At 38.2% G+C, this 18,224-nt stretch overlaps 1 protein-coding gene across 1 annotated transcript; it reads left to right on the top strand.

Moving 5' to 3' along the window:
• Window positions 1-256: 256 nt before the first annotated feature.
• On the top strand, window positions 257-17,610 carry GNE (glucosamine (UDP-N-acetyl)-2-epimerase/N-acetylmannosamine kinase). Its single transcript, XM_035310188.1, has 12 exons — window positions 257-438; window positions 1,188-1,396; window positions 3,002-3,453; window positions 4,700-4,852; window positions 5,287-5,499; window positions 6,248-6,335; window positions 7,408-7,618; window positions 10,129-10,258; window positions 13,932-14,153; window positions 15,164-15,346; window positions 15,780-15,896; window positions 16,647-17,610. Exons 2-12 carry the CDS (start codon window positions 1,233-1,235, stop codon window positions 16,880-16,882), a joined length of 2,169 nt encoding a protein of 722 aa, XP_035166079.1. The 5' UTR covers window positions 257-438; window positions 1,188-1,232; the 3' UTR covers window positions 16,883-17,610.
• Window positions 17,611-18,224: the final 614 nt, after the last annotated feature.

An 18,224-nucleotide genomic window follows, 5' to 3' on the forward strand; every position in this document is an offset into this window, starting at 1 on the left:
ATTGTCCACAAACTTGCTGAGGGTGCACTCCGTCCCCTCACCCAGATGGTTGATAAAAATGTTAAACAAAACCGTCCCCAAGACACCCTGCCACGAGCAGCCAGTTTCTCCAGGAGAATTCTGTGGGAAACAGTGTCAAATCCGTTACTAAAACCCAAGTAGATAGCATCCACAGCCTTTCCCTCACCTACTAAGTGGGTCACCTTGTCATAGGAGGAGATCAGGTTAGTCAGGCAGGACCTGCCTTTTGTAAACCCGTGCAGGCTGCATTCCTTATCAAGTGGCACATGAGATGGAGTTGAAGATGATCTGCTCCATAACCTTCCACAGTGCCGAGGTCAGATTGACATGTTCCCTGGATCCTCCTTCCTCCCCTTATGGAGTCTCATCTGCTAGCCTCCAGTGAACTGTGACCTCCCTGGTCAGCCAGCAAGGCTGGCAAATTACTGAGAGTGGCTTGGCGAGCACTTCCACCAGCTCCTTCACTGCTCTTGGATGAATCCTGTCCAGCCCCATAGTCCTGTGAACGTTCAAATGATTAATAGTTCACCCACGGTTCATTATATTATAGGTGCTTCATCTTGCTCCCTGTTACTCTCTTCCCAGTCTGGGGGCTGGATACCCTGGGAACAGTTGCTAATAAAGACTGAGGCAAAAAAAGGCATTAAGTATATCACCCTTATCCTCAGCTTTCAGCACGATGTTTCCCCTCACACCCAGTAAGATTCTCCTTAATCCTCTTTTTGCAATTCAAGTATTTTTAAAAAGCATTTTTTATTACCTTTTACTGCACTAGCCAAACTGAGTTCCAGTTGGGCTTTGGCACTTCTAATTTTCTACCTGCACAACTTGACGACAGCTCTGTAGTCTTCCTGCATTGCCTACCCCTTCTTCCAAAGGTTAATTACAGTTGAAATTAGTAATACTTAAATATTGCTTATATAGAATATGGGATTTATTTATAAGGTATTAAAATCGTGGCATTTAGATTTTTAAAAAAAAGTACTTCTAAAAATCTTCTAATGATAGGTACTGTAAGCTATCAGTTGTCTGTTATCAATGGGTAAGTTTATATGCCCACGGTTCTGGGCTGCAATTATTTATGCTGTTCATTAAGCACACCATATATTTGCTATAAAGATTATTATTAATATGTTGTTTTTTTCTTTTTTTCTTTTTTTTTTCAGGAACTCTATTTCAAGAATCTTTCAAAACAGAAACAAAAAGAAGTCATGGAGAAGAATGGAAACAACCACAAACTACGTGTTTGTGTTGCTACTTGCAACCGTGCTGATTATTCAAAATTAGCTCCCATTATGTTTGGCATTAAGGCAGAACCACAGTTCTTTGAGCTTGACGTTGTAGTGCTTGGTTCCCACCTGATTGATGATTATGGGTAAGGTGGATTTTTGTACCTCTCCCAATCTTTCTGCTATGTTGGCAATAACATCGCAAATGCTGGGTCACAAACTACTTGTCATCATGAATGCACATAACATTTTAAATGTAATTTTTCAGACATTTCAAGTACCTTTTATTTCACTTCCCAGCTCCGAGATTGCATATTTTTTTTCAAACCAATCTTAGAATTTTAGAAAGTTTTTAGTAAATGCCATAGCTGAGGTTTTCAGCCAAATTGCAGAATTTCTTATGAACTGAGAAATTCAATTCATTCAAATTTCCCTCAGAATCTGATTATCAAAGAAAAGTGTGTTACAGTTTTGAACTTTCACAGTTCAAAAGATAGTCTGCAGACATTCTAAGCTGAAGCTCTTCCAATTTGTGCATTTACTGATTAAAGTCTTTATATATGTGGTATCACAGTTGTATACTGTTAACTTTTCACATCCAGGATTGCAGGGAAAGAAAGGGAGAGGTCAATTTATTCTGACAAAATGAGTAACTAATAGGTATATTAGGTATGGCTTGACAAGAGAAATTAGGGTCCCCTCCGTAACACCCTGTATGTAAGCAGTCAGATCACCTGCCTGGGAAAATGGAATGTCTTGTTCTGGATCCCTTCCTTTGGAAGGACTTATATCCCAGGTGAGTATCCTCTTTGCTGAGGGAATGGAGGAAAGCAGAAAGAAAAGCATGTTTATTGCTGAGGTTGGTTTTTTTTTTTTTTTTCTTTTCTTTTTTCTTTTTTTTTTTTTTTTCCTCTGGGTGCATTTATCAGAGTGAAATCAGTTAAATGACATTGATAGGAAAACACTTTTTCAAGTCAAAGTATGATGTGAGCATAAGATTCTCAGCATACCAGCATTGGTAAATGTTTAGAAATGCTATGCTTATCCTCAAGTAAAGACACATTTTTGACTACCTAACTAGACATTTTGGCACTTTATAAATTAAGGTGTGATTTTCTGTGAGGTTGTGGGAAGTTATATTACCTGAAACTACTAAGAAACGTAGTTCCACTGCTGCATATTCTCAGCCTTATTCTCTCTGATTTATACTGGCCATGGTTTTCATGCAGTAACATGGCAAGGTGTATTCAACACCAAAAACTAACCTGATTTTAAAAAAGAAATATAAAAAAAAAATCTCTATTAGGTGATAGCAGCAAGGTATTTTACTTGAACACAGAGTCCTCGGCTTTGCATTGTCTCTGTTGTATTTATACATTTGTCCAGCAAAGTCCATATATTGGTAAAGAATCAGCATAGCTTTTCTGAAAATAAAATCTTATATTCTGTTCTTCGTATCTGTTCTCCAAAAGACTCTGCAGTTATATCTGGGGTTTTCCAGAACACATTCAGCAAGACTGCTCATTAAAGGTGTCTAGAAAAACATAATGAACTTGGAATATGAGGGAAGATGTCCATATGGATTATAATGTTCTGTTAAACTCTTAGAAGTTAGTTTCCTTAGTGAAGGATAAGCAGGCCTTGGTTCAAGCATAGCACTGTTAAAATTTTTAGTATGCAATTTTTCTGTCAATCTGTGTTGCTGTAAAATCAAGTTGTATTTACTCTAACCCTTTCTCTCTTATCTTCAGTAACACTTATCGCATGATTGAACAAGATGACTTTGATATTCATACAAGACTGCACACTATTGTAAGAGGGGAGGATGAGGCAGCCATGGTGGAGTCAGTGGGCCTCGCATTAGTGAAGTTACCAGATGTCCTGAATCGCCTGAAACCTGACATAATGATCGTTCACGGTGACAGATTTGATGCTTTGGCACTAGCTACATCTGCAGCCCTGATGAATATTCGCATTCTTCACATTGAAGGTGGGGAAGTCAGCGGGACCATTGACGACTCTATTAGGCACGCTATAACCAAACTGGCCCATTACCATGTGTGCTGCACGAGGAGTGCGGAGCAGCATTTGATAGCCATGTGTGAAGACCACGATCGCATCCTTTTAGCGGGCTGTCCCTCGTATGACAAGCTTCTCTCTGCCAAAAATAAAGACTACATGAGTGTTATACGCGTGTGGCTAGGTAAGCAGTCCACTTCTTAAAGGTATTCCTGTGACTTCAGACAAACTCTAACTGGGTTATTACTCTGTGGTCCATGGAGACTTGGGGATCTGTTGACCAGTGGCTTTGAGCAGAGTGCAGGAAACAACAGGCAGGCTTGTTGCTAGCAGGTTTTAGTTTATTTAATTGGGTATTATTATGAACATGTTTCCAAACAAACAAACAAAACAAAACACACAGACAACAACAAAAAAAAAAACAGTATATTTGCTCCCAGTATCAAGTATTGCTACAAATCTGTCTTAGCAAACATATCTGATCCTTTTACAAGGTCAATAAAACCCCTTCCTTAAACTGATAACTTCTTTGATGTGAACAATTTTAAAACAGACTTTTTCCTTTATGAACAGTTATGATGGTGTAAAAGGGTATATCCAAAGAGAATCAGAGCTATTTAGAACTAATTACAGAAAAAAACATCAAAGGGAATTTATACTTTGAACATTCTTCAGAGGAATTCACTGTAACAGGGCCAAACATGTTTCATGTTAATTTGCTTAAAAGTAATTTTGGTAAATAGTGGAGTTTTGTGTTTGCTTTTTATGTTTGACAAAGCAATGTCCTATCTGGCACAATAACCTGAGAACTCAGAAGGTAGAATCTTACTAGATCAGTAGGTGAATATTTAGCAGATAAATTGTTTAACAAATGTACTAAAACAAGTATGGCTTCCACACTTTTAAAGCAATGGGAATAAAGTCATTGCCTGATGATGGAGAACTGACAGAAAACTTGAGTAATGAGTGACAATGAAAATTATGTACTGCAGTAAGAATGATCATACCTGTCCACCTGCTGTTGTGAAACAGCACTGCAGGACATTATTTTCTCAAAGCCATTAGTGAAAGTTAAGAGCTGCTTCAGGGCTTTCATGTTATTCCAGATTTACAGTGATGTCAGAACAGGCTCTCCACTTTGTCATGGTCTTTTGCAAAGCTTTAGATCTAGGCCTGCATGTTAAATGTATTGGGTTTTAGAGAAAGGTGAAAAATACGAGTCTTACTTAGAGAAGCAAATAACAAGCTAGATCCTCCTCTTATCCATTGAGTTTTATTGTAGCACTGAAATTTACTTGTAAGATAACCCATTCAGTGCCTTGACTGTTGAGGTTTTCATATCAGTAATTTCAGAACTGTGTTGTCTCTTCCTCATACTATTCTTTACCAAATTAAAAAAAAAAAAATCTTTTCTTTTTCCTTTTGAACAGGTGAAGATGTCAAACCCAGAGATTATATAGTTGCTTTGCAACATCCTGTAACCACAGATATTAAACATTCCATAAAGATGTTTGAGCTGACTCTAGATGCACTCATCTCCTTCAACAAGAGAACGCTTGTTCTGTTCCCCAATGTGGATGCAGGTGAGTAAGACGCCTGTATAACAGAAGGGGAGATAATAGTATGTAAAGCATACATTGATTCTTGCAGAGTGTTTTTATCCCAGAACCTCCAGCCAGATGGAGCTGGATGATTTCAGCATCAGGCTCGCATCCACTCCAACTCCATGTCCACATTGCTGGAGGACAGCTTCTCCACATTCAGTGTGAAGAAGTTGAAGGGAAACCACATGACATGCAGAAGCAACATTCAATGCCTTCTGTACTAATTAAAATATTACAGATAGGCTTTTTACAGTGGATTTTGGGATCACACTTAGGCTTATATGCCTGAAAGGGAACAGAAACAGCTCAGAGGTGACAATTCAACTGACTGCTTTTAGCTCCTTTGTGTGTTGAGGCTTTCAGCAGAGCAATAGAACTTGAATCATTTATTTGTACCTTTTGTTTTTCTGTAGGAAGCAAAGAGATGGTTCGGGTGATGAGGAAGAAGGGCATTGAACATCATCCCAATTTTCGGGCAGTGAAGCATGTCCCATTTGACCAGTTCATTCAGCTAGTTGCTCATGCTGGTTGTATGATTGGTAACAGCAGTTGTGGTGTCAGAGAGGTGGGAGCATTTGGTACACCTGTTATCAACTTGGGGACACGTCAGACAGGAAGAGAAACAGGTTTGTGTTTCATATCTACAGGTTTGTGTTTCATAGCTACATAACTAGTTTAATTTCTTTATATTTCTGTTTTGCTTGATTTTTTTTTTTTTTTATTCCATGGAAAAAAGTAAAACAAATGCTTTACAAAGACCATCCTGCAGTATCGGTGCAAAATGATTTTTGACCTATTTTAAAACTTTGCTTGCTATTCGTGTATCATGCTAGTGATGTTTGTGTGTTTTGCTTAAGATAATGAGGCTTTTGTCTGTGGACAAGTTAAAATATGTCTCCATTTGCAGTGTAGCAGAATAGGCAACTATTTTTTTCCTTCATATGTAGTTCAGTGTTTTGAGTGCATACAATTTTCACTTTAAAAGCAGGAACTCATTACCACTTCAGGAATTAGCTGTATTGTGGTATTTCAGTGACGCAGATCTGACATAAATAGCCATTTGCCTCCCTCTTTTCCTCAATGCTCTTTTAATTTAATGGTAGTATTCTGTTGAAAGGTGGTAAGTACTTTATGATCTAGTGTGTTTTGTAAGGCATGACAGCATCCTGTAGGAGTCAGTGTTGCTTCGTTGGGAGCAAGGGCAGGCACAGAAAGGGGGAAGGGTGACTTTAGTTTGGCTGGTGTCTTTCTTGCTCATAGTAAACAAAAATAATTACACTCATTTCTAAAGCAATTTCTAAATTGATCTCTTCTTATGCTCTAACATCTTATAAGCAGCTGACCTGTCCTATTATGTTAACTTTCGCTGTCTAGGTGAAAATGTTCTTCACGTTCGTGATGCTGACACACAGGATAAAATTCTGCATGCTCTGCAGCTCCAGTTTGGTAAACAGTATCCATGGTAAGTACGTTTGTCTTCCTTTGAGATGTTAAAGCAGTAGAGAAAAAGGCATTTAGTTCTGAGGTGGTCATATCTGATCACTCTTTTTAGTGCACTAATCTGAGGTTGCAAATTATTTTTCATTTTACATGTCTCATTGAGAATCAGTGCAATGTCTGGTGTGCAGATTTGTGTCTGGAGAGCAAAATGTTGCTAGGATTATTTTGGTATAACTAGAAATTTAACATTTAACAGACAGTCGAGAAATTCACGTGTGAGGCATAGATTAACATGATAGCTTGTTCCTTCGCAGCAGCATGAGGGAGAACATCCTGACTGTCTGCCTCTAACTCCTGCCTGAAGGGAGTTACTTCATAGCTGGACTGACTTCAGGCATGATACTTAGGGAGCCCTGAGTGCAAGCTCCCAGAGGAGCTGCTGGATGAATTCATTCCTTTTCAGCAGTACAGTACTGACTCACAGTTTTAAAATAACTGAGTTCTTAAAAACTTAAAGAGATTACATGCGTTTAATTAAGACCAAAAATCCAGAGTGTATTTTTTAAGAACCTCAGAAGAGTAATAAAACTAAATTCTGGAATAACAGATGTGTGATATTAGGTATGGTAATATTTTAAAATGAGACTTTTCTGTAGCAAACTGGGATGAGTGTACCATTGATTGTTACTTAGTTGTCATCTTTCTGGTAAATACTTCTTGTCTGGGCACGCCGCATATACAGAAATTAAATTATTAATTTACATAACCTTATAACTTAATTATGTGTGTGTCCTTTCATTAAACACTTACTTTATTTATTTATTTATTATTTTGCATGATTAACTTTCAATTTTTCTACATTCTGTGTTCCATATTCCTAAATGGAGCTAATGCCAAAGTTGCATAATCTGATATTAAAGCTACTGTATTCTACCATATCTCATGACTCACTTGAGTAGTCTGAGGTGCAGCATTGTCACAATAGTCATACCATAATTTTGCAATGATACAGTATTACAGCCTCTGTCATGTAAAAAACTTCATAGATTGCAATGTTACTTCCATTTAAATTGATCTCTTTTTTCATATTATAGCTCAAAAATATATGGAGATGGAAATGCTGTTCCAAGGATTTTGAAGTTCCTCAAATCTATCAATCTCAAAGAGCCATTGCAAAAGAAATTCTGTTTTCCTCCTGTCAAAGATAATATCTCTCAAGATATAGACCATATTCTAGAGACACAGAGTGCTTTGTCTGTGGATCTAGGTGGAACAAATCTCCGAGTAGCAATTGTCAGTATGAAGGTAAATACTCTGTTATTCTTTTAGCTATTCTGCAAACTCCACTGGGCTCTGTGCTTCTGCAAAAGACCTCCAAAAAGAAGCAGTCCTACTGGCTTTTGCTGTTGAGGGATAAAGTGGATTTTCCCCAACTGGGTGGATTTCTCATCCAGCCTTGATGCAACTTGCCGTGCTGATTTGCTTTTCTAAAGCTGCTGTTAAACTAGCAAAGCCCGTTTGCTAGCACTTAGTCCTAGCTACTTCCTCTCTGTGGGAAGTCCTAGAACCAAAGGACAACTTTCTGAAGTGTTGACTCACAGTAGAAAGTGCCTCAGTTGTTGAAGGTGCCTGCAGCTGTTTATTTATCAAACAAAAAAAGGAAAGGTTCCATGCCCAGTCCCGTTTATTCCCCGTTATCTTACACAGCTGTGTCATGGATGCACAGAATCATTCTAAGCAACAGAGAGAATCTGGAAAAACAATTTACTGAGAAAGGCGGGTGGAGATGGGGTCATGGTGGGTGGTCTCAGGATACAAAATTTTGCATCTCTTCTACCAGGAGAAGAAAAGCTAGTAATCAAAAATTCCTAGTATCTTTCTACACGGAAGCATAATCATTAAGACAGAACACTTGCAAAAACATTCTGTATTAAATACAGGTAGAAGTAAATACACCCATGACCATCAGCTGATTTTCCAAATCAAAGACAAATGCACAGAATTTCTATGTGAAGTTCTAAGCTTCAAGGTTATGGCAATAATGGTATAAATATTACTTGGGTATTGTGTAAAAATACATGAAATAATTTTATATGGGTTGATAAACGAAAGGGCAGTTAGGGCTGAAGAATTTTAACTCACTTAAACATCCATTTTCCTGCTTTGGGAGAATAAATAAAAATCCTGAACTTCTGCAGCACTGTAAAGATTTTATTAAAATTCCTGTTGAAGCTTTTGGCTGTTATTCTCAACAGTGTAGGACAGTTACTCGTACAGTTACACTGTGTGCTTCCAGATAACGAGATCAGTTAGACATAGTTACCAAGAAAGACAAAATATGCTACATTAACCTGATACGGTTTCACTTTTTATTTTTATTTTTTGCATCCAATTAAAAGGATATGTCTGACAGATAAGGCCTTGAAGAAAAACGTTTAAAAGGATTATTTTTTTAAGGAGGAAAACTTAACAGCACATTTCTGCCATCACAGTCATGAAAGTAACTGAATTGGAAAAAATCCTGTTTATTTTGCACAGTCTAGTTTGAGGTGGCATTTGTGAAAGGTGAAATGTTAGTAAATCAGAGCAAAAAGATAAAAGTTTCGTAACAGAAATTACACAACAGATGTAAGCATTTAACAGCAAATGGCAGAATTGAAGATGAGGTTTTTGTGAACAAAATAACGGAGTTTTTCAGAGTTTAGGAAATGCTCCTTCTGAAAGATGTTGTGTCTTCTGAGGTTTGCTGCAGCCTTGTCTTCCAAAATAACTTCTAATTCCCTTCCAAACCAAAAAAAAAAAAAAAAAAAACTATTGCTGGTGTAATGCTGGTATGGTGGGATTCAATACTCTAAAACTTCAGTATCCTGGAATTTTCTACATTATTTTGTCAACAGCAAGTGAGCCATGTTGCATAGACTGACTTTGTTACTTCTTTGTCCTTAGTGGTATTAATACACTGCTGTTCAATTCGGTTTGTTCTGAAGTACTCAGAATATCAGAGAGAACAACTTTTTAAAAGAAAATATCATCTTCTGCATTTTCCTGTCCTAATCCTGCAATATTAACATTACATTAAGGTTCCTTAGTACCCACAGATTCAGCTGTGCATAATTCTTTCACTACCACTGCATGAGTGGTAGGCTTTAAAAGCAGCCCCTTTCTCTTGGGTCCTCCTTCCCACATACATCAGACGTCACAGTAGACAGTGCTCCAGAAATATTTCAAGTGACTCAGAATCATAACTGCTTAGAAGAAATGTTAATTTCTGAAAGGATGGTAAGATGTACGTTGAAATTTTAAGCGTTTCTTTCTGTTTGACTCTCCTCTAGCTGGTAAAGTAGCAGTGTCTACAAAACCATTCAAACTTCCAGGTAGTCAAACCGGAAACATTTTATTCTTAAAGTCCTGTGGATTCTATGTCCTTTTACCATTTGTTTTTCTCTTGATCTTTATAACACTTCAAAAATGAGCTTAACTGCACTGCTGTGTCACAGTGTACTCCTAACAACAGTTCCAGCAAGCCCTGTAATATTTCCTTACGCAACCCACGTGTTCATTATGTTTTTTATTTCAGACAGGTGGTTGAAGCAGAATGTAAGGCCTAATCTTGCAAGCTTGTCCCCTATAGTCATCAGGAATCTTATTAGACAGAACAGTTTGTAGGACCAAGACCTAAGATGTACTTTTTTTTTTTTTATGAAAAGAGAAAAGTTGTGACTTTCAATTTTTAGGTTGGTTTGTGTTGAAATTTAAGACAAATTTCATCATAAAGTACATTTCTGTGTGTCACGTTTGTGTTTGTTATTTTCTAGGGTGAAATAGTTAAGAAGTACACCCAGCTCAACCCTAAAACTTACGAAGACAGACTAGATTTAATTCTAAAGATGTGCATAGAAGCTGCATCGGAGGCAGTAAATCTAAACTGCAGAATTTTGGGAGTAGGTAAGTTAATAAATACTACCTTTTTTTTGTCTTTTCATCTGAGGATTTTAACATGTAACAAAATCGCTATTGATTAATTTAAAACATTTCTCTAAAACAGATCCTGTGTATTTTAAACTCTTAAATTAAATTCCTAACACACACACAAACACAAAAATTAAAGTGGCTATGAAAATGAGAAGCTGGCTATAAAAACTAAAGTTACCCTAGTCTGTAACAGCCAGGAACACAATCTGCTAAGCTCTGCTTAAGTTCTAACCTCCAATACAATTAAGCTTACAGGGGAGGCTCCCACTCTACTTAAAAGATAGCTGTTTGTGTTGTCTCTAAGCTTCACGGTTTTGGTTTTGAATGATGCATTCTGCAGGTTCTCTAAATGAAGCATATGTGAAGTCTGTGGTATATAGCAGAAGTGGACTTTTAAGTTAACTGCAGTCTCAGAATTTTGACCCAGATGCTTTGTGTATATTGAAACAGCTCTTGAAACATAACTGCAGCTGAGTCCAGTTTCCATTATTGCCTGTAAGCCTTTCTTTATGGCCAGGATCAATTGTGCAGCAGAATCCCCAGTTACACTATAGCAAAATAAAAAGGCTAAAATGTTAGATCAGTTTTGTAGCTAACAGAGACAAAGGCAACATTTTCATTCATTTCTGTCTTACTTATTATGTAGCAGAATCATAGAATGGTTTGGGTTGGAAGGGACCTAAGATCATCTAGTCCAACCTCCCTCCCACCAGACCAGGTTGCATAAAGCGCCATCCAATCTGTCCTTGAACACGACCAGGGCTGGGGCATCCACAGCTTCTCTGGGGAACCTGTTCCGGTGCCTCACCACCTGCATCATGAAAACATTCTTCCTTATATCCAATCTATATCTACCCTCTTTCAGTTTAAAACCATTGCCATTCATCTTGCCGCTGTAGGACCTGGTAAAATGTCTCTCTGTCTTTCTAAGAAGCCCCCTATAATACGTACTGAAAGGCCACAGTAAGGTGGCCTTCAGAGCCTTCTCTTCTCCCAACTCCCTCAGCCTCTCTTCATAGGAGAGCTGCTCCAGCACTTTGATCATCCTTGGGGCTCTCCTCTGGACTTGTTCTAATAGGTCCATGTCCTTCGTGTGCTGGAGGCCCCAGAGCTGAACACAGTGGGGTGAACACAGACTCCAGGTGGGGTCTCATGAGAGCAGAGCAGAGGGGGACAGTCACCTCCCCAGCCCTGCTGGCCACGCTGCTTTTGCTGTAGCCAGGATATGGTTGGCTTTCTGGGCTGCTTGGCACGCAGTGCTGGCTCATGTCCAAATTTGCATCCATCAGCACCCCCAAGTCCTTCTCTGCAGGGCTGTCCTCAGTCTATTCATCCTCCAGTCTGTACTGATAGGAGGGATTGCCCTGACCTGGGTGCAGCACCTGGCCTTTTTGAACCTCACAGGGTCCAACTCCTCAAGCCTGTCAGGGTCCCTCTGGGTGTCATCTCTTCCTTCTAGTTTATCAGCTGCACTGCTGAGCTTGGTGCAATCCACAGATTTGCAGAGGTTGCACATTCTGTAGAAAGCCATGTTAAGTGGAGTGGTTGTACCACAAGGCACTCCTTTAGTTTAGTGACTTACATATTGCAATTATTTATAAATGTGTTTGATTAACGTGTCCTGGATTTTTAAGGAGGACATAAAATTCTCATTTTGGCTGAGAAATGGTCTGGAGGAAGACAGTTTTCCTCCAGACCAAAACTTACTTGATTCACACCATAGGAAAAAAAAAAAAAAAAAAAAAAAAAAGTTTTTTTTGAACTTTTAAAGGTATTTATTTTTCAAAAATATTTTTCAGTGTTAAGTACACAAACACATACGAAGATATATGCCAGACACACACAACAGGTTACCTGTTTGGTAATACACATGACTTAACCAGCCAGACTATTTTACTGTGCCCAGATGCTGAATCTTTCAAGTCTCAAACTTCCTGTAGGAAAGGCGGCAAACACTGCATTAATCAGTATTCCAGATATCAAAGAACAGTGTATAGTCAGCTAGGTGTATTATGAGTTACAGAAACCAACTTACAGACTTATGTGGGGAAAAAACTTCCCTTTTGGTTATCGTTCTACCAGAATAACATCCCTATTTATTCTTCAGCCCACTTAGTTCTGTGACTGACTGTTTACTGTGACTGTTTACTGTCCAGCTCCTCGTGAATGAGGAATTGTGCTACAGAATACAAAAAAAATCTTACCTGATTATTTTATTTTTGTTAGCTGCTCCTTGCCTCATTCAGCCTCACAGTTTGAATCGGAATGCTAGCTGAGATTAAGATTTCTCTTTAGAGGAAGACATATAATTCCTATGAGAATAATTAATTTGCTAGATGATAGTTATTCCCTTTAGGCTAATAATCACAAGCTGGAGTGTTCCTATAAGTTTGGAGGAATTTTTGCAAGACTGAACTGGAAGGTCTGGACCTGATCCTGGAGCCATTATCAGTAACTCTGCCTAGCTATCATAGGCAAGGGTAAAAATAATAACCATTGGAAATAAATGAGGAGAAAGCTTTCTGTTAATAGCTCTCTGAGAAAAGCATTTTGTGGTCATCACTCAAAAAACTAGCTACATGACCATAACTTGTTCTGAAGAACTCCCATTAATACAAAACATGTTTAAAGAGCGATTAAAAAGCAGAACACTGAAAAAAGATAGTTTTCAACATCTTTGTGTCTTGATGTTCTTGTAAGCCTAGATTGTAACGGCCATGCAGTTAGTTTCTATATTTTTTAGTCGTGGTGTTTTTTCTCACTCAAAGAATTTGTATTACAAACAGCTTTATGAAAATAAGGGAAAAATAAAGATGATCATTCCAAAGCAGCTATTACTGATTTATTTTTTATTATTATTTTACCAAACACAAATTTTAAGCCAAAACAGACGTAGTTGTATGCACAAATCTTTCTTTGAGATACTTGTGAGAGCTATCTATTCACTGTTATTAGACAGTAAATTTACCAAAAATACATTACCCAGCTTGCCCTCTGTAATACTGAAGTAGATTGCTGCCAGTATCCCACTCTGCTTGAGAATCACTTACATGGTTACAGCAAAGAGATGCCTGCAGCAGTATTTAATTTACCTTTCTGGAGCTGATAGTAGAGAATAGTGGATGAAGAGACAGCTTCTGCTATTTCCATGCTTGTTTACATTGATTACACAGTTATGACAAAAAGTAGGTATGTTTTAATGAGCTTTTGCTGAGTTAGCAACTAAGTATTAAGTAAGGTTTTGTTGCAGTAAGCTTTTTTTTAAAAAAAAAACTCTAGGGAGAGTTTGAACACTTTCACAGTTTGCTATTGTATTGTCTTTCATACACTGCTAAAAAGAAACATACATATTTAAATTCTTTGCAATCTTGCCTGAAGTAGGAACACTAACTCTCTGACTATGTAAACCATTGCCCATTTAGTTAGTCCTAAGATACTAGGTGTGTGATGAGTAGAGCAATGGAGTTCTATGAATTCTCTTTACATGTCAGAAATGGCACTGCCAGAAATACATGGAATTTTTCATTTTAGCACTCTGTTTCAAAGCCTGTATTTGTCAATGAACAGAGGAAAAAATGATTTTTACACAAAGTTTTACGTAGACTTAGTTTTGTTTTTTTTTCTCTCCTGTATTTCTGGGACTTAGGTGTTTCCACAGGTGGACGGGTAAACCCCCGAGAAGGAATTGTGCTTCACTCCACAAAACTCATTCAGGAGTGGAGCTCTGTGGATCTCAGAACCCCAATATCTGATGCTCTGCACCTGCCAGTCTGGGTGGACAATGATGGAAACTGTGCGGCTCTAGCAGAAAGGAAATTTGGTCATGGAAAGGGAGTAGAAAATTTTGTAACACTCATCACTGGTACAGGTGTGTATGTTACAGTTCAGTGAAACCCAGAGTCAAAGTATCAGTACCATCACTCAGAGTCTCATCTGATCTTAAAAGCATAAGCAACACCATTGTGCCTGTAAAACTTTTATAAATTAATTTCTTAAACCAAAAATCCTTTTGCCACTGTATCTATTTGTTCCTTTTGGGGTACTTTTACCTTTAATTCAGGCAAATGAAACCTTTTTCATGGCATAGGCTTCTTGATAAAAGAATTTCTGCTGATACAGTTATGCAGGCAAGCAGTTTTTTCAAAATAAAAAAAAATCGGACCAACTTCAGCTGGAATATTTGTGCTTTATTCAGCTTTATAGATCAGTTAATTCTCTTTCATCTGCAGAAATAGAAGTCAGATCAGGATATATATGTGGAATATCTAGATAAGCACCTGGTAAGATGTACGACATCTCAAAAACAAATGTATGCAACTTTTTTTAATTCCTTTAGAATGGTGGCATTAGTAACTGGCTGATAAATCCCCACCTGGGGTTTGTGAAGGGTTAGCAGGGGGCTGGGTTTAAATGCCCTGGGTCTTCAGCACAGAGTTCATAGTCATTCTACAGCTGTCAAACTGTGCTGTTAAAACATATCCTCTGAAATGGAAAATTTTAAGGCCACTTGAAAGGTTAGTTTTGCGCATAAAGGGCATGACCCACAAGCTCTTACAGGTTTGTCACAGTAGTTCGGTACTATCCATAGGCATAGCATAAGCTCGTGAGAAAGAATAAGCATTACTTACCGGTTGGTTTTATACGAATAGAAGGGAGCTTTGAGCTTGCTTAGTAGGTGTTTTGAACAGAGGAGAGCTCTTCAATAACCAGTCATTTTTGGGATTCAGTATAGAGGACCACAGATGCACATATTTTATCCTGTCTGTATTAGAATATGTAAATTTCAATGTCCTACAGAATTGAGGCCTTTAAAAACTGTATTTTGTCTTTTTTACTCGTAACTGTATCGTTGTTTAACTCATGATTGTATTGTTGCAGGAATTGGAGGTGGAATCGTTCATCAGCACGAATTGATCCATGGCAGTTCTTTCTGTGCCGCTGAGCTAGGACATATTGTTGTATCTCTGGATGGACCGGAGTGCCTGTGTGGTAGCCAGGGCTGTATAGAAGCGTATGCCTCTGGCATAGCATTGCAGAGAGAAGCTAAGAAACTGCACGATGGTACCTATGCACTTTATTTTTTAAAATATTTAGATAGATTCCTCAGCTGCAACAGGGTATGTCCTGGACAGGGTATCTGTGAGAGGTTTAGTTCTGCAGGGATCATCTTTCAGCAACAGCTTCTCAGTCTGTTGACTGAAGTTGAGAACATTTATTTTTTTATTTGGTGAAGGTTTAGGGCAGATGACAGGACTAGTTAATTACTGTGCTAAAAGTGTTTAAATTAGATGTCCTGCTTCTAAAAAGAGTTTCCTGAATATGGATATGACTGCTAAACTCAGGATTGGTCAGATTTCTCAGGTTTCAGGCTTCAGCATGCAAGTAAAAGAGATGTAAAAAAAGAGATATAACTCTTAACTGCCTGTTTACTCTCCATTTCTTGACTTACCACATCACCATGTTTTTCTCTTGGCTTTCTCTCCTCTTCAAACAGCGGATCTGCTTTTAGTGGAAGGAATGTCAATGAAGAAGGAGGAGGTTGTTAGTGCTGCACATCTCATTCAGGCAGCGAAGCTTGGGAACACAAAAGCAGAAAGCATTCTCAGAACAGGTAAGAAGACAGCCGCAGGCTGGAAAACCCTTACATGATTAGATGTTGGGGGATACAGAAATGGTAATGCACTGTACCCCTACAAACAACAATCCTGCATTAGAGTCAAGGAACTCTATGTGTATAATTACCAACTTTAATCAAAAGTTAAGTACAATGTTATACCAACTTTAATGAAAAGTTAAATACAATGTTATAGGAAATGTGAGCAAAAGATGTACTGAAGAGTCTGTGTTCCTGCAAAGATCAGTTTGGCTTTTAAAAAAAAAAAAAAAAAAGTGAGGTCTCAAGAGTTTCATATTGGAAATTTTGGGGACATTTCATTATAGGCAAGAGAATGTTTTGTCTGAGCGATCAAAGGCAATTTGCATATTCCTTTACATTGGATAATTTACTATTTTACTAGCTTCAAATATAATCCCCTTCCTCATACATAGCAGACAGCACTGAGAAAGTAGAATAATGCTTTGCTATTTTCTCTTACAAGTGTGGTAATACATTGCTTGGTCTTCCACATCCGTATCATTGAATAATGCATTATTGTGCAATAAAATTGCCTTTTTTTTTTCTTTGAAGGACAGAGTAATGGCAAACTAACATTTGTGATAACAAATTAAAAACTTCCTGCCATATGGAATAAAACAATTTCCTGACTGCTGTGTTATTAGCTGCTAAAAGACCTATTTCAAAAATTGATGTTTGGACTGCTTTGAGTGTTCTACTTAATTTCTTTTTATTTTATTTTTTCAGCTGGTACAGCATTAGGCCTTGGAGTTGTGAACATCCTGCACACCATGAACCCCTCTCTTGTGATCCTTTCTGGAGTCCTAGCCAGCCACTACGTTAATGCTGTCAAAGATGTGATACAGCGACAGGCTCTGTCCTCTGTTAAAACTGTGGATGTGGTGGTCTCAAATCTAGCAGATCCTGCACTTCTTGGAGCTGCTAGCCTGGTACTAGACTATACTACACGTAGAATATACTAGGTACCTGGAAGAATTACAGAAATGGACTGTTTAAATTAATAATGGGTGGAGGGAATACTTTGCCCAAAATTTTTTCTTTGACCAGAGCAGCTACAGAATCAGAGTAATGTTCTGAATAGTTAGCGACTACTTCAACATTTCCTAATTAGGTATTATCTTTTTGTATTTTTTCTAAATTTCATCTGACTTCAGAGGAATCAATGTGCAATTCTGTTGTTTTTAATCACTTCTCTTGGCAAGCCCAGATGTTGCTTTAAGTGTAGCTGAATTATTTATGAGCATATATTGACGTACGGTAGGGAGTATATGTATTGTGTCAAATTATAGCTAATACTTGGGGATATACATCTCATTTCCCACGTATGCGAAATGAGAAGTCTGCAATGTGACCATCTTTTTTATTTCCAGGCTTCCACCCACAAAGTAAATACAAGATAATCACCAACAGCAGGTGGTAGTTTCAGTGGGTGGAAACAAGGGAAGGTGCCTCCACAAACAAAAAAAGCTGCATTTGGAAATTGTGGCTTTTGAAGGACTTGGAGTAGACAGTTATTTATTACATCATCTTTAGAGGGCAGAGTCCCATTTTAGAAGCTTTGCATATGAAGGAAAAAGACCATGGGCTAGTGAGCTTACAGACTACCAAGGCAGTCCAAACAAACTGACAAGCGTAGCAGTGAGCATCTTCGTGTTCTGGTTTTAGCCAGCAGTAAATTATTTGAATTTTATTGTTGGGGTTAATTTTATTTTATTGGGTTTTCTCAAGGGACTTAGTCTACCACTTTGTCTCCCAAATCAGCAGAGAGGGGACTTTATTCTGTAGCGGCCAGTTAACATCCAGTAATGTGGTACATCTGAGCATAAAGAGTACCTTTTCTGAGAAATCTCATCCACTGCAGAGTGACATGGGGCATCTCCTCAGCAGTGCTGGTGCCTGCAGGTACGGTATTACTGTCCTGCATTCACCATCATCTCACAGGATGGAAAGTCAAATCTGAGCCTCATTATCACGTTCGAGGCATCCCTTGGCCTTGGAGCAGTGTATATAAATACCAATAAAGGCTTGCTGAGGTGATTCGTGGTTTGTATCATATAGTAGAAGTTCCTACAGGAAAAGTTCTGAGAGAGAGGGAGAGTGGGCTTTTCTGAGACCTAGGTAGAGGCTTATCACACAGCGTAGTCCTGTTCCACAGTTAAGGAAGGCGGTTTCTTCAACTAGTTCTTGATTCATTGTTCTGTCCTTGTCTATCTGCTTTTCAGTGCACTTTCAAGTTATTCTAGTAATGACTAGACAAGTTAGTCTAGTAATGACAGAAGGAGAAACTGAGAAACAGAACAGTCT

Source organism: Oxyura jamaicensis, chromosome Z, assembly GCF_011077185.1.
Source record: "Oxyura jamaicensis isolate SHBP4307 breed ruddy duck chromosome Z, BPBGC_Ojam_1.0, whole genome shotgun sequence".
Classification (NCBI taxonomy): Eukaryota; Metazoa; Chordata; class Aves; order Anseriformes; family Anatidae; genus Oxyura; species Oxyura jamaicensis.

Coding starts and splice junctions, on each gene's coding strand:
- GNE (XM_035310188.1), top strand. CDS start 1,233: ATGGAGAAGAATGGAAACAACCACAAACTACGTGTTTGTGTTGCTACT. Junction 1,397..3,001: donor CACCTGATTGATGATTATGG/GTAAGGTGGATT, acceptor TCTTATCTTCAG/TAACACTTATCGCATGATTG. Junction 5,500..6,247: donor TCAGACAGGAAGAGAAACAG/GTTTGTGTTTCA, acceptor TTCGCTGTCTAG/GTGAAAATGTTCTTCACGTT.